The 21,943-nt window shown below is 43.3% G+C and overlaps 1 protein-coding gene across 1 annotated transcript in view; it reads left to right on the top strand.

The window, feature by feature from the left end:
* The first annotated feature begins 618 nt into the window (after positions 1-618).
* The window catches only part of LOC127008154 (cadherin-23-like), a 31,131-nt gene continuing 9,806 nt past the window's right edge, over positions 619-21,943 (top strand). The window contains exons 1-34 of the mRNA XM_050879810.1: positions 619-879; positions 3,439-3,594; positions 5,966-6,150; positions 6,470-6,690; positions 6,886-7,008; positions 7,582-7,722; positions 8,017-8,241; positions 8,638-8,767; positions 8,944-9,165; positions 9,459-9,561; positions 9,963-10,052; positions 10,277-10,559; positions 11,153-11,339; positions 11,685-11,804; positions 12,315-12,484; positions 12,869-12,976; positions 13,365-13,549; positions 13,751-13,881; positions 14,531-14,686; positions 15,010-15,134; positions 15,271-15,378; positions 15,761-15,916; positions 16,228-16,344; positions 16,591-16,777; positions 17,148-17,374; positions 17,597-17,723; positions 18,007-18,182; positions 18,332-18,452; positions 18,548-18,636; positions 19,232-19,327; positions 19,756-19,904; positions 20,236-20,464; positions 20,880-21,067; positions 21,775-21,889. Coding sequence (XP_050735767.1) covers positions 3,473-3,594; positions 5,966-6,150; positions 6,470-6,690; positions 6,886-7,008; positions 7,582-7,722; positions 8,017-8,241; positions 8,638-8,767; positions 8,944-9,165; positions 9,459-9,561; positions 9,963-10,052; positions 10,277-10,559; positions 11,153-11,339; positions 11,685-11,804; positions 12,315-12,484; positions 12,869-12,976; positions 13,365-13,549; positions 13,751-13,881; positions 14,531-14,686; positions 15,010-15,134; positions 15,271-15,378; positions 15,761-15,916; positions 16,228-16,344; positions 16,591-16,777; positions 17,148-17,374; positions 17,597-17,723; positions 18,007-18,182; positions 18,332-18,452; positions 18,548-18,636; positions 19,232-19,327; positions 19,756-19,904; positions 20,236-20,464; positions 20,880-21,067; positions 21,775-21,889 — 5,112 coding nt within the window. The 5' untranslated portion in view covers positions 619-879; positions 3,439-3,472. The remainder of the gene's footprint in view (positions 880-3,438; positions 3,595-5,965; positions 6,151-6,469; positions 6,691-6,885; positions 7,009-7,581; positions 7,723-8,016; positions 8,242-8,637; positions 8,768-8,943; positions 9,166-9,458; positions 9,562-9,962; positions 10,053-10,276; positions 10,560-11,152; positions 11,340-11,684; positions 11,805-12,314; positions 12,485-12,868; positions 12,977-13,364; positions 13,550-13,750; positions 13,882-14,530; positions 14,687-15,009; positions 15,135-15,270; positions 15,379-15,760; positions 15,917-16,227; positions 16,345-16,590; positions 16,778-17,147; positions 17,375-17,596; positions 17,724-18,006; positions 18,183-18,331; positions 18,453-18,547; positions 18,637-19,231; positions 19,328-19,755; positions 19,905-20,235; positions 20,465-20,879; positions 21,068-21,774; positions 21,890-21,943) is intronic.

The raw sequence follows: 21,943 nt of genomic DNA, 5'->3' as shown, positions 1-21,943 counted from the left end.
AATGCTGCTCCGTAGGTAGGAAGGATCAACTTGGGTGGCTTAGGGAAGAGTGACACTGTGCCAAAAGCTAATGTGCAAAGGTTTTATAACAAGCTCAGGAGATATGAGACCTTTTTTAACCCATCCAGTGCTCCCTAGACCGATGAATCATTTACGAACCCCACACGGAGATTACCTGGGTAGAATCATTACTTTTCAGTCGCAAAATAGCGCACAAAGTATGGCTATTGGAATGACCTGTGTATATGTGTATGAACACTTTCTAGCTCGCAGTTATGCAAGGTAAACACGGGAGGAGACGAGCAATTAAGTGTGCCGTAGGGAGAGGGTGGTGGTGGAAGGGGAGGGGCAGCGGCGGTACAGGTGGAGGTGGAGGGAACCGCTAAGGGGCGGGGCAGATTCCTCAGGTTGCCCGTGGCCTCGATGCACACCAAATCATTTTTACACGCGATGACAAGCACGGTATTCAAACAGCATGGGACTAACCAACTTCAGCCAGCTCAAAGAATTAATCCACGAATCGGTGAACGAATGAAATCAGCAAGGGTGGCTTGGGAGATAACTTTTTCGAAGGCGGAAGAGGGGAGCATCGTGCATCCTAGCGGCCACATCAAGGAGTGACACCTTGGTAGTTCCTGCGAGGGTGGAGAGAGTCAACACGCACCGCCCGACTCCTTCCCTGTTTTCCCCTTTAATATTTCCCCCTAACCCTTTGTGTGATGCGGTGAGGGTGTTTTGAAGTGTCTAGCCTGCCGGTGCCGGGATAAGGCAGGCGAGGGAGCTGTGCAGAAGGGAAGGGAACGACTCCTAGAGTTAGTATGCGGCAGAACGACACTCTCCCCGTTTCACCTTTCTCCAGCAGCTGATTACTACGGAAAGGTATGTGTGGACTGCCTCTACATATAAGCTATGGATATTTAGGTACAGGAGCCTACTGGGATTATGGTTTCAAGGTGTTCAGATGCTGAGTCCGGGGATTGAAAAGGTGAGAGCCATTGAAGGGTAAAGGACAAGAAAATCAACTCGTAAGGCTGGTATGTGTGGAACTACCTGTACACACCTTAGCTATGTGGAATTATATGCATGCTGCAGCCTATGAGGAGGTGGCTTCATGGTGTTTAGGTAGCAAATAAATAAATAAGACCCAAGAAAAGTCACGATTCTCAGGACACTTGCTCTTTGGGTTACCTCAGGATTAGCCTTCCCACGAGAGCCTCGCCAGAAACCCCAAGGGATGATGTACAGACAGGAGCATTCACAGCATTCTTTAAGGCTGATGTGCAAAGATTATAATAGCTATACACAACAGCTTTAAAGGATAGGTGCGAGTAGCTATTCACAACAGTGGTATTAAAGGAGGGTGGGCAGATCGAGAGGACGCATCATCATTAGCTATTCACGGAGGTTGTGGGAGGAGGTTGGAATGAATTGTTGCACCCCAGACCGTCGGAAATGATAGAAATACCGAACTTTTATTTTATGCTTTGTGAAATGCGGTGTGTATAAGAAAAACCTGCCCACGCTTTTTGTTTCTATATTTTCATTCATTTATTTACTTATCTATGTATTTATTTTTTGTGTATTTTTATCCGTTTTATCCGTACAACCTGCAGCGTGCCAAATCAGATTATCATAGTGCCTGAGGATTAGGGGAAAAGAAACCCAGGAAATAATGTTACGAACGGAATAGCTACTAATGGAATGGTTTACGAATGGAATAGCTACTAATGGAATGGTTTACGAATGGAATAGCTACTAATGGAGTGGTTTACGAATGGAATAGCAACTAATGGAGTGGTTTACGAATGGAATAGCTACTAATGGAATGGTTTACGAATGGAATAGCTACTAATGGAATGGTTTACGAATGGAATAGCTACTAATGGAATGGTTTACGAATGGAATAGCAACTAATGGAGTGGGTTACGAATGGAATAGCTACTAATGGAATGGTTTACGAATGGAATAGCTACTAATGGAATGGTTTACGAATGGAATAGCTACTAATGGAGTGGTTTACGAATGGAATAGCAACTAATGGAATGGTTTGGATCACTAGCAACTGGACACTCGGGCGTTGAAATCGTTAGTCTACAGCACCGCCGTCCAAAGCGTGACCTTTAAGGAGGCGAAATAACGAGTTCTCTTACGGCAACCATAGCAAGGAAGGGTCTTATAAGCACTACCTGCCTGTCTGCCTCATTATAACGGTGTGTGTGTGTGTGTGTGTGTGTTCGGACGGAATGGTCAGTAGGTCGTTTTGTTTCCGGTTCACTAGTCAACAGTGCATGCTTGTTTGTTTGTTTACTTGTTTGCTTGATTTGCCTTCCCTCTCTCTCTCTCTTCCCCCGCCTCTAAAAAAAAAGTCAGGATTATGAATCACCGAGCAGACGAATAATGTTAAAAGGGGAAATAAAAGTTAGTTAAATATTAAGAGAAAGAGATAGAAATGAAAAATGAAGTGTAGTTTGTATAGTTTTGTTTATAATGAGAGAGAGAGAGAGAGAGAGAGAGAGAGAGAGAGAGAGAGAGAGAGAGATGAATATAAAAAAACGGAAATTAATGAAAAGGAAGGAAAAAGCAAGAGAGGAAAGAAGAAAATGAACGAGAGAGAGAGAGAGAGAGAGAGAGAGAGAGAGAGAGAGAGAGAGAGAGCGTGCCACAAGGATCAAAGGTCACGGTTATCTCGCCTCCTACCTATGCAGTCATTTCAAGGACTGTAACATCGCTTTGAACGCACAAATTATTCAACCTTTAATCATATAATATATGTCTTTCCTTTCACTCCACCTTCGTTTTTCTCCGTCCGTGAATAACAAACAAAAGCACAAACATTACATAGAAAACAAATAATCACATAAATGAATGAGTCTCCCCTCTTTTTCCCTTCCTTTACCCATAGTTATAGTCACCCCTTCTTCCCTCCCCCTAAAACTAAATGAATCTCGATCCCCTCTTCAACTCATTAATCTCCCCTTCTTTTCCTTCTCCCTTTACCCACGATACAGTAATAGTCACTCCTGCATCCATTGATATCCCCATTTTCTCGTTTTTGCCCATACAGTTATAGTCACCCCTCCTTCCTCCCTCCAAATGAATCTCCCCTCCTTCCCTCCAATGAATTAATCTCCACTTTTTCCCTCCTCCCTTAACCCATACATCATTCCTTCTACATCCATTAATTTCCCCATTTTCTCGTTTTTACCCCTACAGTTATAGTCACCCCTCCTTCCTCCCTCCAAATGAATCTCCCCTCCTTCCCTCCAATGAATTAATCTCCACTTTTTCCCTCCTCCCTTAACCCATACATCATTCCTTCTACATCCATTAATTTCCCCATTTTCTCGTTTTTACCCCTACAGTTATAGTCACCCCTCCTTTCCTCCCTCCAAATGAATCTTCCCTCCAATCCCCATTTTCTCGTTTTTACCCCCACAGTTATAGTCACCCCTTCGTGCCTCCAATCTCTGCCATGCTGCGGGGGTGGCTGACGGTGGCGGTGGTGGTGGCGACGGCGGCGGTGACGGAGGGGCAGAGGGCGAATGATCCTCCGAAGTTCCTCCCGGGCGGTGACATGCGGGGCTTCACTCTCAGGTGTGTAGACGTGACGTGGGTGTGAGTACAGGTTAATTAATTGCAGGATGTGTTTTTTACCTGGTTGCTTTGTGGAATACGTACCTATTTGGATTATTTGTTTGAGGGAGGATTTGATTTAATTTATATATTCACTCATTTGTTTGCTTATCTTTATTTGTTTTACTTGACAAATCAACAACAACAACTTTCACCGTTTCCTTTCTCACGTTCTTTCCTCCCTCTCCCCATTTTCCATCCCTTGTTACCCGTTTATTCTCTCCCTCCCACTCATCCCTCCTTCCCATATCCTTCCCCTATATCATTCACCTGCCTTTGTCTTCTCTTCGTCATCTCCTGTTCCCCCACACCCTCCTCCCATTGCATTCCTTATAGCCTCCATTTCTCACGCTCATCATATTTTTCCCATGCTTTCCCCCGCCAATTTTCTTTTCTGCTCACCTCGCTCTCTTCTCTGTTCCCTGCCTTTGTCTTCTCTTCGTCACCTCTTTCCCCACACTCTCCTCCCATTGCATTCCCTAAGCCTCCGTTTCTCACGCTCATCATATTTTTCCCATGCTTTCCCCCGCCCCCTTTCTTTTCTGCTCACCCTGCCCTCTTCTCTGTCCCCTTTCTCCCATCTCTGTACCTACCTTGCTCTTCTTCATCCCTCATCCGCCTCTTCCCAGTATCTTAAACTAATCCTTCCTCTCCTCCTCATCATCTTCCCCATATATTCCCCTTCCCCTCGCTCCTAGGTGTTCCTCTTTTCTCTTGCTCCTCATTTTATCCCCAACTTTTCTCTCGCTCCTCGTAAATTCTCTTATGCATCTCTCAACTATTCATTATGAGCATAGCTGGGCACGATAACAGAAAACCTTATTCCCGATAACCGATAACCGATAATGAAAAACCTTATCGGTGATAACCGATATTCGTTAACTAGAGACACAAATATAGGCGATAACCGATACCCGATATAACTCCACAATTCCGATACTAGCGATAGCGATAAGTCCGATAGGCGAACACACCTTTATTTGATATTTCAGATAGAACAACATTGATGAATTCAGATTTTCATTATCTGTATTTTAGAAAACTTACAAAACCTTAAAAGCACACGTTGACACGTACATATGGACGGTAATACTAGAAATGCCTGAACCGGTGTTGTTTTATTTGGCGTCCCTACCGTCAAAAATTGTTTACAAACACTGGTCTCTCGTGAACGGTGCATGCTCAGACCAGCAAGCGTAGACCTGTACAGTCTCACAAAGCTTTTAAACCGTAATTAAGAGTTGCTGGAAGGCTGAATCAGACATATAGTACCACTACCACCATCCTCGCTGTTTCTAGAACGATACTCTGTACGAGTTGTATTTATATGTACAGAGTGTACGTCGTTCTAGAAACAGCGAGGATAGTGGTACTGTATGTTTGATTCAGCTTTCCAGCAACTCTTAATGTGTTAAAAAAAACATTGTGAGACTGTACATACAGGTCTACACTTAATGGTCTGAGCATGCGCAGTTCACGAGAGACCAGTCTTTGTAAACAAAAGCTGGCGCTTTTTGACGATGGGACACCAAATAACACAACACCGGGTGCCTTCAGTATCATGGCATGGTCACAAACGAATATGGAATATCAAATTTGAGGCAGTGAATAATCATTTTGGGGGCAAAGTTAAATGATTTTTCTCTTTGATATATTGATTTTTGAGTAGCATAAAAAAATAACCTAGTGTTTTAATTTTCATGATCTAAGTATGAAATCTCATCACCGAAGATATTTCATACCCCGAAGTTTTTTCATACAACACCGGGCCACGCATGCGCAGTAAGGAGACAATGTTTTTTTCTGAAAGTCGGAAAAAAGTAGCGATTATCGCTAGTTTGGTTACAAAAGTAACGAAGATACCGATATATATTTAAATAAGTAGCGGATGGTCGATAATCCGATTTTGTTATCAACGATAAAGTATCGCGATAACTTATCGCGATAACGCCCAGCTATGATTATGAGTCGTATTCTCCTCTCTTGCTTCTCACATTTTTCCTATCCTTGTTGGTTGTAATAGGAAAAAAGGGAAAGGAGGGAGGGAAGGAACACGGAAAGGGAGAGAGGGAGGGAGGAAGGGAACACAGTAAGGGAGGGAAGGAACAAGGAAAGGGAGGGAGAGAGGGAAGGAGCAGGGAAAGGGAAGGAGGTAGGGAACAAGGAAAGGGAGGGAGGGAATGAATGAATGATGGAAGGAAGAATGTAAGGATGGAAAGTTGAAGGTAAAAGAAAAACGTATGCATACCCCGCCCTTCTTCCCTGGCCCTCACTACTCGAAGGCCTTGCCATTTTCTACCCTCATGCTGTTTTCCCCTTCACCCCATGGCAGGGAGGACACCCCGGTGGGCTCCTCCGTGTACCAGCTGAAGGGCCGCGACCCCGAGGGCACGCCTGTGTCCTTCACGGTGTCCGGGGACCATCTGAGTGTTTCGCGGGACACGGGCGTGGTGACCCTGGTGCGGGCGCTAGACAGGGAAAGCTTGGCGAAGATTGAGGCGATCATCACGGTGACAGGTGTGTGCGTCTGAGTGTGTGTGTGTAGTCAGTTAACATCTATTTTTCTATCTAACTTTCCTATCTGCTCGCTTTATTGTGTTTTAATTGTTCATATGCTCGCAGGATGAAGCACACACAAAAAAAGCTACTTAAAACTTGTCATAATCAAACAATCTAGCACAGTACTATATAATTTCGATGTGTGCACGTATGCCTTTAAGAAACAGCATCACTAATACATGATCTGGCATTTTTTCGAGTTAATGATTGGTTTGATTTACTTCGATTCCATTTTAATTGTTTCTCCACTTGACGTCAAAGTTTTCCGTTCCCCCAGACGAGCGAGTGTACGGGTTCGAGGCCAACACGGTGCCGCTGAGGAGAGAGATTCCCGTGCTGGACGTGAACGACAACCCGCCCGTGTACCATGACCAGCCCTACACCTTCACCGTGTCTGAGTCCGCTTCCCCTGGGGCCACGCTCTTCTCGCAGATCAAGGTGTCCGATGCCGACGAAGGGGAGAACGCGAAGGTGACGCTGGAGTGTGTTCGAGAAAAGGTGAGTGGGGCTTCTCTCTCTCTCTGCTAATTTTACGTCCGTTTTGAGACGCTGGACTGTGTTCGAGAAGAGGTGAGTGGTGCTTCTCTCTCTCTCTCTCTCTCTCTCTCTCTCTCTCTCTGCTAATTTCACGTCTGTTTTGAGAGCTTTTACCAATGTTCACATACTATTATCCTCTTTTCCTGTTCCTTCCAGAGCCCAGAAGCTTGTGAACAGTTCGAGGTCCGGGCGGCGCAGGTGCTGGAGGGAGAGTTTGTGGGCATTGTGTCCCTGCGGCAGATTCTGGACTATGAGAGGGAGAGTCGGTACACCTTGGTGGTAAGTGATGGTAGTGGTGCTGGATGTGGTAATAGTGCTTCGAGTAGTGCTTCACATCTACTCTTGTTCACCTCCACTCAAACGCCATTCTCCTTCATTACCTCACTCCTTTTCATTCATAGTTATTCACACTCATAAAAATCGGGTATTCTTTTCTTGTTATTTTCCTAGTTGGTTAATAGTTTAGTATTTAGTTAACTATTTTTTGGTTTACATTGTTTTATGTCATGCCTATATAAATTCCTCTTCAATTTTTGGTGTAGTATTTCAGTTTTTATATTGCTCCCTCAACCTTCACCTGCCCACCCTACAGATATTAACTATTAACAGTGTTTTTAATCTTTACTTCTTTCTTCTGCTCATCTACAATTTTACGTGCACTCCTATTCATACTTTTCCCTTTATTATCACCAAATTCATCCATCCACAACCTGAAGATACATACAGGCTTCAAGTAGTGGTTATGATCATGGCTGTGGTTCTCCCTCTTCCTTGGAAACTTTGTGTGTATATCTGTATGCTACCTTTTTTCTGCATCGTCACCAAACTCACCCACCTTCACTCCTCACTTAGATACGAGCCTCGGACGGTGGCTTTGAGAAACGGCTCAGCTCCACAGCGACAGTGGTGGTCGAGGTCCAGGATGTGCAGGACCAACCGCCAGTGTTCCTCAATGCCCCCTTCAGCGCCACCGTCAGAGAGGCATCGCCCCCTGTAAGTATATTGGTTGTTTGCTGTCCTCACTTCTCTTTGTGTCTACTTATTGTTATCACTTCCTCCCACTTCCTTATTTAACTGTTTATCTTTATTCATGTTCTCTCTCACTCCATCCCTAAATTCAGCTGATTAAAACAGGTCTTACAGTCATCAATGGTTATATTAGAAAATGATAAATCATATCATATTAGGGAAATTATCAGCAAAGGCTGCTCACCAACAAGGAAAACTAAGCACTTACTCTTAACCTATATTCCCACATTCCCTCATTCTCCCATCCCTCACCACCAGGGCACCTCTGTGTTAATGGTAGGGGCCAGAGATGGTGACCTGGGGGAGCCACGCCCTGTCACCCTCACACTGGAAGGGGACGACGCAGGCTACTTCACCCTGCAGGACATCAAGACCCACGAGGACGGCTCCATCACAGCTACCCTCGCCACCACCAACGTGACTCTGAACCGAGAGAACCCACTCATCCTCAACAATGGGGGACTCTACACCTTCAGCATCAGAGTGAGTTACTGCCCTCTTTTTGCCTATGGATGATTATTATGCTGGTTTTAGATGTGTATGTTATGCATTTCTTTTTTAGGAGCAGCGAGTAGCGGGCTTTTTTTTATTATTGTTTTCTTTTTTTGTGTGCCCTTGAGCTGCCTCCTTTGTTGTAAAAAAAAAAAAAAAATATATATATATATATATATATATATATATATATATATATATATATATATATATATATGTAATATATATATATATATATATATATATGTATATGAGAAACTGTTATTCAAGTGGGTGGTGTTACAAAGCCTTATCCCAACACATCTACAACTATATATGAACAAAAAGAGTGGAGAAATATTAGCTTGTGTATAATGGATTGTCTGTATGTGATGTTGACTCTGCCAGGCCCAAGAGGAGGGGAAAGGGCAGACGCAGACCGCTGTGTCGCAGGTGACGGTGGTGGTGACAGATGTGGATGACCAGAAGCCTGTCTTCACGGAGGACGCCATTGCTGTGCAGGTGCCTGAGGACATTGGTGAGTGCCCAGCTTCCATCTTTTAACAGGACAGAAATGGAAATTATTTAAGAGGGTTTTCTTAGTGCCAATTGTGAAGTGTGCATGAAAAATACAGAACAAAGCATTTGAACTAAGCTTTCCTATACTTTCCCTTTGTTTTTCCCCTGGGGACTAACTTCAACCTAACCTAACAGCCAATGGAACCCCCTTGCCCGGCCTGAACCTGGTGGTGAGTGACGGGGACGTGGGGGAGAACGCCCGCTTCACCCTGGCACTGGAGGACATATTTGGGTCTCGAGGCGTCTTCTCCATCTTCCCAGTGAGTGCTGTGGGGAGGACACCAGTCATCATCAAGGTGGCTGATTCCTCTCGCTTGGACTTTGAGGATCCCAGTGCATCCAACTTTGTCTTCAAGGGTGAGTTTCAGAGGTGCAGGCATCCCTTATTTTACAATGGCTCCATTCATTTATAGTGATACAATCTTTCAGTACTCTTTCAAAACAATAGGAGTTCAACAGTTTGTACAGTCACTAGTTGGCATATATATTTGAAGTTACTCTGTCAAAATGTGCTTCATAAGATAACTGCTGTTTAAGATGATTAGTGTTGTTTAGCATTTATATACTTATTTTAAAACTTTTCTTTAGCATGCGACTGTTGCCAAGTGGTCAGGCTCCAGCTTATGAAGATATTTTTTTGTGTCTTTCAGTGGTGGCCAGTGCCAACGGGGAACCTGTGTCTGCGGCTGTGGTCAATGTCACAATCACAGATGCCAATGATAATGCTCCCACCTTCCCCAAGTCCTCCTACAGGTCAGTCCTTGCTTCAACCATCAGGCTGTCGGGAGCAGATGCTGGAAGTCCTCTACTAGTGTTTGTTGAGACTTCTTGTCAAAAAATATTGAATAGAATAGGTTTTTGCACATTTGGTGGATTCTAGAATATGATCCTGCATTTAACTGATCGCATAATTTTTAGATGCCATCCAACATTACATGAATGGAAGCAAACCAAAGGATAGGAAAAATGTCTAGCAGCATACTGACTTTACAGAGAAGGCAGATGAAAAAATAATGATTGATCTCAGGAGTGTGGTTTGCAAGTACCACTCATTTGCACGTATTTCCACAAGTTTACCTTTTTTCCCAATCCTACTCACATTCTGTGCACACTTAAGCCTGCACCTGGACTCACCCTGCCTCCTAAACCTGCAGGTTTGGAGTGAGTGAAGGTGTGGAGCGTGGTCAGCTCATCACCTCCCTCCTGGCCAACGATTCAGACTCTGGCGCTTTTGGGGAGATTCGGTGAGTGTTTCTGTAGATTTTGAAGTTTTAAGTTTAAGCTCTCAGACACCATCCGTAAAACCTTATAAAAGTACGAGTAAATACGTGGGCCTCAATAACTTGTGTCTCGTGCCATCTAAAAAATTTGTAGTAAGTAAAACATTAATAAAGGCATATGAGTACAGTAGATACTTTCATGTTTTTGGTTAACTGTACATGAGCCTCTCCTTCCCTCTTCCCTACAGCTACAGCCTAAAGGGGTTCGGTGCCGAGAAGTTCAGGGTTGACGAGGAGGAGGGAGACATTCATGTGGCCAACTGTGGGGGGCAGACTTGCCTGGACTATGAGCGGCAGACTACCTTCTCCCTCACCTACTCGGCCACTGATGGGGGAGGCAAAGTCACCTCTGTCAACATCTTCATCGACGTGGAGGATGAGAATGACAACTCGCCGGTATTCTCGCAGAGGGAGTACCGCAGGACCGTGGATGAGGGTGTGAAGGCCTTTGACCCACCCCTGTTTGTCAAGGTCAGATTGATTGGGTTTATTTATTTATGTATTTATTTTGGGTCAATGAGATGCAAGTTATACTGATTACACACATCTTAGCCTATCCATCTGTTCTTATTTCTTGTCAGTGTTCATGTTATTCTTTCTTTGGAACGTACTGAAGGGACAGGATAGTTATTGGTCAAGGCATAAAACACAAATTTTTATCTATTTTTCATCATTTATATACACAGGTACATTGCGGCGGCGTGCGTTTTCCAATTTGCCGGCCCGTGTTATGAGAATTACCTCCTTGCAGGAATAAGTCGCTCTGCTGTCCACCTCAAATGCACACTAGTGGGATACACGGCTGGAAAAACATTATATAAACTTTATTCCCTTTGCTTTCCCATTTCCTCTTTCTTTTTTTTTCTCTCTTTCTCTCCATCTCACTCACCACTTTATTAATACATACCTAACCTGTGGAAATCAGCACACTCAGTCAATAAAGAAAATTCAACAAGCAGGGACCTCAAAGTTGATAGCTGATGCATAGGAGTGACTCAGCTCGGACATTTTAATTGTTTTGGGGGCATATTTCTCCTCCTCCTCAACCCAGACTCCTTCCACAGGCCACAGATGCTGATGGAGAGACCCAGGGGGGAGGGAAGGTGTTCTACTCGTTAGAGGAGGGGAACACCCAGGACGAGGCCTTCTTTGTGGAGCCTGTGAGTGGGGAGCTGACCATTCAGAGGCCCCTCACCCACCTGGACACCCCCACCTCCACCTACACCCTCACCATCCGGGCCACTGATGCAGGTAATGTCCTTTCCTCTCCCCCTCACACACATTTTCCTCACTAATTTTCTCTTTTTTTTTATTTTGACTTTCATTCTTTTTATTTTGTCCTTTTTTTTTGTCATGTCCATTCTTTTGGCCCTCAGACCACTTATTTTCACTGATTTTCTCTTTGTTTCTCTTTCTCTTTTTATTTTGTATCTCTGTTGTCTTTTTCCTCTCTCTTTCTCTCTTTTTTGCTTTGATGAAATTTATCACTCAAAAATATAACTGTTCCTCACTGACTAGGAATACATACCATTTCTGATCATCATGCCAGCAGGTTACAGAACAGGCGATGATGACCCTTCCTCCCCTCCCTTACAGGTGAGCCTCCACGATACACCGATGTCCGTGTGTTCATCACAGTTGGCCGGGACACCAACAGGCCACCAAGGTTCCGTCAGAGGACATACAAAGCTGAATTGGCTGAGGATGTTGAGGCAGGTTAGTCTAGTGCTATATGATTTCAGAGCAGGTCGCCTGAGAATTTAGAGGGCTGAATTAATTTGATGTGATGGTTATACATTTGAGTCTTAAATTGAGCTTTCTGTCAACATTAAAAATCTAGATGACATTTTGGCTACCTTGAGTTGAAAATTATTTAGTTTTTTTTGTGGTAGAATTTTTGTTACATATTTCTTCTCCTTTTGCTAGTACAGTCATCTCTTAACATTTGTGATTTTAACTTTTGTGGATTTGAATATTTGCAGATATAATGTTTCTTAAGATACACAAATGTTTTTCTTTAATTCTATAAGGAAAAAGGATGATCTAGGAGTGTTTTTAAGGGAACCATCAGATATTTGCGGTAATGTAACATTCACCGGGGTCTCTTATGTAACCACTGCAAATATTAAGGGACGACTCTGTTGGTATCTGGTTTGCCTTTCATTCAGTTCCTATCAAGCTATCCTTCATTTTTCCCTCACCACCTTGTTCCGTGCCTCCCAACAGGAACTATGGTGGCACAGGTCTCAGCCACTGATCCTGATGGCCCGGACGAGGGCATCACCTTCCTGCTGACTGCTGGTGCGCAGGACAACTTCATCATCAACACCACTTCCGGGGAGATCCAGGTGGCCAAGGGAGCAAGTCTGGATCGCGACGTCACTCCGCAGTTTGAGGTGAGTGTTCCTCTGAGGCTGTATGGTGTCTATCGTTCCTTCCTCTCCTCTCCTCTCCTTGTTCCTCTTCTCTCCTCTCTTTTCTGGTCCTCTCCTCTTCTCCCCTTACCTCTTCTTTCTCCTCCTTTCCTATCCTATATTTTTTCTAAAGAATTTTCATATGATTTATAGGTATTATATGTTTGAGAGGGATGTGAGATTAAGAAAAAAAGAATAGGAAGAGGAATAAAAAGAAAAGGAAAGGAAAAATCAGGCAAAAGAATTAATAAAGAAATAAGTAAAGAAACTGGATAAAGAAGCTCCCTAGTACTTTACCAGTGGTATTGCTGAAGGCTTCTCATGGCACCTCTGCAGCTTGATCATTGGTGTTGTTGGTGTTCGCAGGTGGTGGTGGCAGCAGTGGACAGCGGTGCCCAGACCCGCCAAACTTCAACCACCACCCTCACTGTCACGCTGCAGGATGTCAACAACAAGCCCCCAAAGTTCTCTCAGGTGAGTTAGTTATGTTCTGGCATTTTCTGTGTGTCATGAAGAGTGGCATGGCAAGAAAATTCAGGCTATACCCTCTTAACGAAAGCGTCACATTTTTGATAAAGCATTCACTAAGCAAAATTTTTTCTGCAAACCCATTATAACATGAGTTAAATGGATTTTGATTCCAGGACTTAAATTTTTTCCCCGTCCACCCATATTAACCTCTCTTTGGCTTGTTCGGAGGAGCATTGTCAACATGAGTAAAAGAAAACTGACAGCTGGATTTAGTATCATAATTTTTTCCATTATTTCTCAGTTTTTCTTTGATTTTTTCCTTAAAATTATAATGTGACTCCATTTTCTGTCAAAAAAATAACTACATCATGTCTGTCTTTGTATCCTCCAGGAATCGTATGTGCAGTATGTGAGTGAGAGGCTTCCGGCAGGTGAGGAGGTGCTGAGGGTGAGGGCCAATGACCCTGACCAAGACGCTTCCCTTCACTACAGCATCGACAAGCCCGTCCTTGCACGTGACAAGACTGGTGTAGCACTCAACCCTGCCTCCCCCTATGACTACCTGGGTGCCTTTAGGTAAGAAAGGGTGTGCTAGTGTCATGTTTTTTTTAATTACATATTCTCTTTTCTCTCTCTCTTAGATTAACTTTCTCATTTTCTCATGCAGGAGCAACAGACTTCCATTCTTTTTTTATTATATATTAAATGTAGTGGAGGTTATTGCTTATTAATATAATGGGTAATTGATAACCTTTACTTTCTTTTCTTCCCTCCCAGAATCAATGAGACATCAGGTGCTGTGGAGGTTGCTGGGCCGCTTAACCATAACGAGGCAGCCGTCGTCATCCTCCCCATTGTGGTCACAGACAAGAATGCCTCTGCATCCTTCCCTAACCAGACTGACATGGGTGAGTGTATTACAAAGTCTGTGCTGTCTCTGGCCCTCTGCTCATAATTGATTGAACATTATAAGACTTGTCAAAATCCTCATTGCTCTACTTCAGTGTTTAAGTATAGTACACTTGAAATATCTTAAATTTGTTTCTTTTATTTGATTTAATTGTTACTCATGTCATTTATACTAAAAATTTTGACCAAGTTCTTTCTTAGAGTGTAATGTATGAAAATTCTCCTCCTTGTTCCCACTTAATGGCTACCATCAGGTTTACCTTTAAGTAAAATGTATGACCATTCTTAAGCATTTCCTGTTACTCACCAAGCCTCCTCACCTCAATGAGTCCTACAGCACCTCCAGTGATATTCAACACCTCTATGAGTATTAACAAAGCAACTCCTGTACTCAGAGTCCATGTATTGCTAGTGCAGTAACCAATGATGTCCTTATCCATTACCCTGGATATTTTTTGTACCTCTTGCTCTGGAGTTACCCTGATCCATGCTACTGTGTCCAGGCATTCCTCCACTGCTGGGCACTAGGGGCTATTGGGTGGAATTTCTAGTCATTTTTGGGAGGGGCCTCCCCAGTACCCCACACTACCTACTGCCTCATAGCATTGTGTTAAGAGAAATTTTAAAGAAGTAATTTTTTTGTTGCAGCTGAAGTGACACTGTACATTCAGGCATTCAGTGACAAGAACCCAATCTTTGTTCCGCCCTGGACGCCGTCTCGGCCACAGCTGCAGGTGCAGGTCAAGGAGGAGCAGGAGCTGGGCACCAAGGTGTTTTCTGTCATTGCCAAAGACCCCGTTTCAGGTGAGGCTGTTCAATTCATAAACTGATACACATGTCAAAATAAGGCTAAATAGAGGAATTTTACAGTAGTCATCATACTAATCATGTTAATCCAATATAGTAAAGCTAACTGTCTACAGCATATGCCTGAGTTGTAAGTGAATGTGGTAGTTGAGAGCAGCAGCAGCAGACATTTTTCTTTATTTTCATGTCAAGTCAATGTGTAATATGTGTTTGTCAGGGGTAATGTAAGTACAGTATTTAATTTTTTTAAGTGAACCAGAAATAGCTCAAGCCAGCTGTTAAAGTCACCCAACTGATTTATGTGTATCTGTATATTTCAGGCCAACCAGTGCGGAGATATGAGAAGGTGGAGGGATCAGACCCTGACAACATGTTTTCTGTATCAGCTATTACTGGTGAAGTTTCCCTAAACTCCCGACTGGACTATGAAGCCTCAGAGACTAAGGTCAGGCCAGGGACACAAAAAGAGAGAGTCTAATCATCGAATTTACAGTTTCCATACTACATGTAACTTTTACCCTTTATTTCAAAGAGTTTACACACCACAGTGCAGTCAGGTGTATTTATATGTCACCCCACAGACTGCCAAGCTGCAAGTGCTGGCCATCGCAGGAGACCGCTCCAGCCAGGCCTCCATCACTGTCAACATTGAGGACGTGAATGACAACAGCCCCATCTTTACTGAGAATGTGAGAGAGAAAGAAGAATTGATACTTGTCTTGAGATTAATGACTTGTAATGATAAATCCTTTCAGCTATATGGCTAGTAATCTGATAATTTTATTAGTAATGGCTATCATGGAAATAAATCAATGACAACATAAGGAGAAAGGTGCAATACAAAACCACGTAATTTTAATATTGTTTTCCATAAAGAAATACAGATAAATTTATACACTACACTTGTATGAGGCTGTGACCCTCACTCAATCAATAAGAAGGCTGTACCCATCACGTCACAAGCAACCAGTTTCCTCCCTTCTGCGACTATTGGTGGAATAAGACATCCAGAGTGAAAAATAACACAAATAAAAATAGAAATGCCTCTCCTCACCTACTGTTTCCTTTCAGGAGTACCACACACGCCTGGCTGAGGATGCTCGCTTCCCCAAATCAGTGTTGACAGTCTCAGCAACAGATGCAGACACGAAGGAGCGCGGGGAGGTCAGGTACACGCTGGGAGGAGAAGGCGCCTTGCTCTTTGTCATCAATGAGACCACAGGCGAGGTGAGTTATTTCATGTTGGATTGGAGATGATAGATATACAGGGATACTTAAGGGTAAATATTAAGTGTGAATTATATATTTATGTAATGTTTGTGTGATTTGGTGCTAAGCTAATAATAATAACTTAAAACAACTTTACAATAATACTGAGGAATTGTAGATTTATTTAAAATGAACTGAAGCCAAAAATTTATCATTAAAATCAAAACTGAAGTCTATATTTCTCTGACTCAAATAATTAGAAGCCTGTGAAGGTTTAGTATAAGTATTGCTTCAGATGTATCATATAGATGGGTTGTGCATGTTGCCAGATTGTTGTTGCTCGAGGCGCCCAGCTGGATCGAGAGGCCTCGCCCACCATCACACTGGAGGTGACAGCCCATGACACACCAGAAGGCGGCATCACACAGCGCAAGACTACTGTAATTGTGAGTACTTTAGGGGGGAGTGAGAGAGAAATAAAACTTGAGAAAATACACAACAAAGCATTAACAGTAACCTGAATCAAAGAGAACGTGGAAGGACTGGACACAAATCATAGGCTGATACAGGTGGAGGTGGAGTTAGTGGGTGTGAATGATAAAAAACATACACACACACTCACATAACAAAGTATTGACATTAAACTGAATCAAAAACAACATGAAAGGACTTAAGACACAAATCCGCTACAGGTGGAGGTGGAGTTAGTGGATGTGAACGATGAGGTGCCGGTGTGGAGCGAGGAGCACTACACAGCCGTGGTGGCGGAGAACACAGTGGTGGGCAGCCCTGTGACGCAGGTCCTCGCCACAGACCCAGACTTGGGGCTCAATGGCCTTGTGCGTTACCAGCTGCCAGAGCCACAGGGGGAGGTGGAAGGTGAGTCAAAGGAACACTATGAAGGATGTTGATTTTTTCTCACCTCGTATATCTTTAATGCCATGAGATTTCCCTTTTTTCTAGTTTTGGTTTGTTTATAACCTATATAATTTGGTTTTGTTCTTTTTTCATTAGTTTTCGTTTGTGCACATATTTTTTCTGATTCCCAGCTTTTTTTAAGGATTATTCCCAATATATTTAGTTACTACATTGCTCTTTCCCTCTCAGAACAGTTTTATTTGATTGAAAGTGTATGATTCCATTTAAGTATCAGCAGAGTTCATAGTTTGCCTTGTCTCTTCTTAACCAATAGATTAATGACTTTTTTCACCTGTGCCATATTATATCACTGCTTGTATGCCTCCCTCAGGACTATTCTCTCTGGATTCTGAGACCGGTGTGCTGAAAGTGAAGGCTCCTCTCAATGGTAAGGGCCGCACGGAGGCCTACGAGGTGACTGTGCGTGCTGTGGACCAGGGCACCCCACAGCAGTACTCTGAGGCCATCATCCACCTCCTCATTGGTGATGTTTCCACTAATGATGGGGTCCCAACCTTCAAGCGGCCAGCGGCCAACGAAGGTGCCACCATCATGGAGGTAAGGCAGACAATGCACACCCAATGGTAAAGAACCCATTGTATTATAGTGTTATGGTGTTAGGGAAGGGGTTACAAAGGGAACATTCCTTAACAAACATTACATCAATAGAATTCAAGCAAAGATGCAAGTTACAGTTTGTTCGGGTTTGGGCCAGAGGAAAAACAACAAGTTAATTCCGCAGAAAATAATGAGTAAGACTCATCATCTTCTCACACACAGAACTCCAAGGTTGGGACAGCAGTCTTCCAGGTGGAGGCTGAGGACCCTGATGACCCCAATACCCCCAATGGCAAGATTAACTACTCCTTCCTTGATGACGGCAGTGACAGCGGCATCTTTGAGATAGGTCTGTTTTGCATTGGGGACTGAGATATACACCTTTAAGTAAAACCTCAATATTTTCCAAATATTAAAGAAGATACTAATTCTGTGAGCGAAAAACTAAATGAAACTTTTACTTCTTTCCTAAAGCTAACATAATCTGCTTTTTTTCTGGTTTTAGTAAAAGAATACAAAATGCTTTGTTATCCTCCATAATAATTTTTATCAGCATGTTGAGATGAGGAAAAAAGACCGCTTGAACTAATTTTGCCAGAGAGCAATGACACGTAGCAACTCTCCCACCACAGATGCCACCACTGGAATGATCCGCACACGCGCTGCAGTGGACCGGGAGGCACGAGAGCAGTACACAGTGGTGGTGGTGGCGCAGGACCTGGGCCGGCCCCCACAGCTGTCCTCCAGGCTCCTCACCATTAACATTACTGATGTGGATGATAACCCGCCTGTCTTTGTGAGGTTTCCGGTGGGTCCTGATGAGTGCTAAGTAGTATTAAGAAGGGTTGAGCTTAGGTTGAAATAAGGTTGAATTGATTGGGAATATGCATATGTTATTTGTTCTTTCTAGTCTTGTTGCATAAAGCATGGCAGTACAGTATTGTTGGCTTCTTTCAGGGTGGCAAGGCTGTCGAAGTGGAGGTGGAGGAGGAAGCAGCAATTGGAACAGTGGCGGGATACGTCGCAGCCACAGACAATGATAGTGGGGACAACGCCCTCATTGACTACCGCATAACTGGTGAGCTCTGGCTTGGATGGATCTTCTAGGTGGAAAAGGACAGTTGATTGTTGACTATTACATTCACTGACCATTATTACAATTTTTCTCCACAGATGGAAATGACCGTGGGCTGTTTGCCATTAACAGGACATTTGACAACCGCGGGATGATCTTTGTCAGCAAGCGTATTGACAGGGAGGAGGTAAGTCATGCCACGTCATCCCTCCACCACCACCACCACCATTAGCATATAAGCACATCTCAGTTACACCTTAGAGAGTCCTTGTATTTTACTGATACTTTCCTACTTGAACTCACAAAAGTTATATGTATTTCCATTTTGCAAGTGATGATAAAATATATTACTGGGTGTTTGTATGAGAGAAGTGAAACCCAGAGTAAGAAATTTAGGTGCATTGTTGAAAATAAGAAATACCTAGCAGTTGTTGTTGGTGGGCTTATTTGTAGATCATAGTGTTTGCAGAAAATGTAGAGACACAGCAGAGGGTATATAATTCAGCAGGGTGTGTAGGAGTAGAAAGCTGAAAGTAAAAGTAGACAACAGCAATGTAATATTGTTTGAAAGTGCAGGAGATGAGGCCACAGATTTTGGGACCTCATTGAAACCTGTTACGGGAAGTTCTAATGGGGGAATTGGGCACTGAAGATATAGATAGGCAAATAATAAAAAAAGTTTCCTCATCCATTATATCATCAACTCATTGTCTTGGTAACTGTAAGATTCATGATAAGGTTCTGTAGCTTCTGTTATGTTCTGATCTAAGTCTCGCTTGTAGGTGGACTCTGTGACCTTGACCCTTCTGTGTGGGAAGCTGGGGCGCAGGATGCCGGCCAAGATGGAGTATGACCACGCCAACCCGGCCATGATGCAGGTTAGGAGGGAACGGCTTCAAATACGTTGTACTCTTTGACAGACTTTTTAGGCTCTATCTGTAAATTCATTATCATTTTATCATTTTTCGTTGTCCATACATCTTTTTATTGTAATTTTTATTTGTTATGTAAAAAAAAAGTATTGGGAAAATGTATGTTATTCTCACACACAACTCCAAAGTCGGAGATAAACTACACCCAGGGCTTCTTCACTGCCTTCGTCACGGCCTCCTCTTCACCTTACAATACTTACAGTACTCCTTTCATAGTACACCAACATTCACTGTTCCCAATCATTCATCTTCCTCTCTATCAATATAACTCCAGCTCTCACCATTAATGCATTCATATTTTACATCATCCTGTTTGAACCTCACCCCAATAATGTTTCTGCTACTATGTACACTCACTCCACCCGTTCTGCCAGGTCCGTATTATGATTCGTGACTTGGATGACAATAAACCAGCATTCCTGAAGAAGGAGATGACTACTGGAGTGCGGGTGGATGCAGCACTTCAAACTGAGGTGCTGAAACTGCGTGCTGAAGACAAGGACCCCACCGCACTCCCCATCAGGTCAGTCCTTGCCTTTTATCATATGAGGGATATCACTAAAAGTATATGAAGCATAGGAATAGGTGTATTTGACTAACTCTGTTTCAGTTAAAGGATAGTAGTTTTAGTAAGGTGTTGAAGATGGAGACTCCCATAGCTTACCTGTCTGGGCCTGGGTGTGGAGCAGATGTGGGCATGAGTACTGTGGGTGTGGGGAAAAAAGTTAGTTACCTGCACAGATTTCTGGTGTGTACTTATCTTGTATACTCTCTCAGTATGTGTGTAGATGTGTGGGTGTAGAGATTGTTACTGCCTTTACTTATAAACTTCAATGTGACTTTTTGTGTTTCAGGTATGGTCTCCACAACATCAGCTTCTCTCACCTTGAGGACACTGTTGAGCTGCTGCCTGAGGGAGAGGTGAATGCTACTGGAGTCTTCCTGCTGGAGGAGAGCACTGGTGTGCTGCGAACCAATGCTCCACTCACACGCTACACCCATGGCTTCTTCACGGCCTTCGTCACGGCCTCCTCTTCACTTTACAACACTCCTTCAGATGAGCCAGCTGTTGCCAAAGTCATGGTGAGTCTAGACACCAACTTGTGTTCAACCCTTTAGCCTGACATTGTCCTCCCTTGATCCTGCTCTCATGTACTCTCTTCACAAGTCGTCCTCATTCATTCTTATCACTTGTCCAAACCATCTCAGAGCACCATGCTTCTCTCATTCAACCACTCCACAATCCACTCCCTTAATCACTGCTACAACCATACCAAGCCCCTCTTATATAGCTCATTTCCATTGTTCATATTTGTGATTGCTGTGCTACATTCCATGTCCATGTCTTAGATGCACATGACAGACTATTTTTATGATTTTCCATTTCCTTCTTTCCATTGTAACAATCCATTGAAGCTTATGTTTTGCCATCATTGCAGACTTCTTCTCAATATTTTTCTGTATGGCAGTGATGGTCACAGTGATGGTCTCTTCCCAGATCTATGTGCTGCGTGATTCCGACCTTCTTCGCTTTGTGTTCCGGCTCACCCCTGGTGAGGTGCGGCGGCGACTGAACACCTTCAGTAAAGACGTGGAGAGTGTGCTTCCTGTGGCAGCCTCACTCAACATCTATGAGACAGCCTACTACTCTGAGGCTGATGGTGCCATTGACTTCTCCAGCACGGGGTAAGGGAGAACTTTGCTGTTTCATCTTTTTACTTCATATATTCTTGAAACTTGATGAGTTTTCAAGGGAGGAAGCTGTGAATAGAGTTGCGTTTCTATTTCAACTGCAATCACGGCAACACACATGTGCACTACCATACACACACATACACACACAGGGGTGGGGTGGGATGCAGTGGGGCAGTGAGAAGTAAGGCAGAGTAGGTTGGGGGGGGCAGGAACAGAATGGGGCAAGGCAGGCACCTTTGGGACAATCAGCACATCCTTGCAGCTGGTGTGATCTCAATGACCAGGCATCTTCTATTTTTTTAAATTATTTTTTACACTGCAGTAGTAAAATTTGGAGTTAGTGGGTTAAAATATGAAATTTAACACACACCATTCTCTCAAGGTTTATTCTGCTTTTTAAGTGTGGTGTTTTCCACATCATTAGTGTGTCTCTCCTCCACTGACAACAAATGTTTTTCTTGTATCCAAAAGACTTTTCTTGACTTCTTCCTCCTATCATTCTTATGTACAATACAAGATTGTAGTAATGAAGGATTATTGTTATTTTTCAGATTAGAAAGTCTCATTACAACACAGTAAAAATTAAAAAAGTATCAATTAGAAAGACTTGGAACAATACTATTATTCTCCAATGAATTTAGTTAAAGGGAAAACCACAAAGCATAATGGATTAGAAAATTTATTATTTGGTCCAACAGGTCATGTTTCCAGTTGGAGGGAAGGAACATGCATGATACAGAAGTGCTGCTTGATGCCTCACAGAACCCCAAGCTAAATCGTGTGTTCGAGAAGTACTCTGTCAGGAAGGTAGAGGTGAGTAGACCTGAGTGGATGGGGGGCAATTTATATATTAAGTGGAGGTATCAT

The sequence above is a fragment of the Eriocheir sinensis genome, chromosome 37 (genome assembly GCF_024679095.1).
Source record: "Eriocheir sinensis breed Jianghai 21 chromosome 37, ASM2467909v1, whole genome shotgun sequence".
NCBI classification, from domain to species: domain Eukaryota; kingdom Metazoa; phylum Arthropoda; class Malacostraca; order Decapoda; family Varunidae; genus Eriocheir; species Eriocheir sinensis.
The sequence above is the reverse complement of the archived record's forward strand: the minus strand, read 5'-3'. Positions and strand labels throughout refer to the sequence as shown.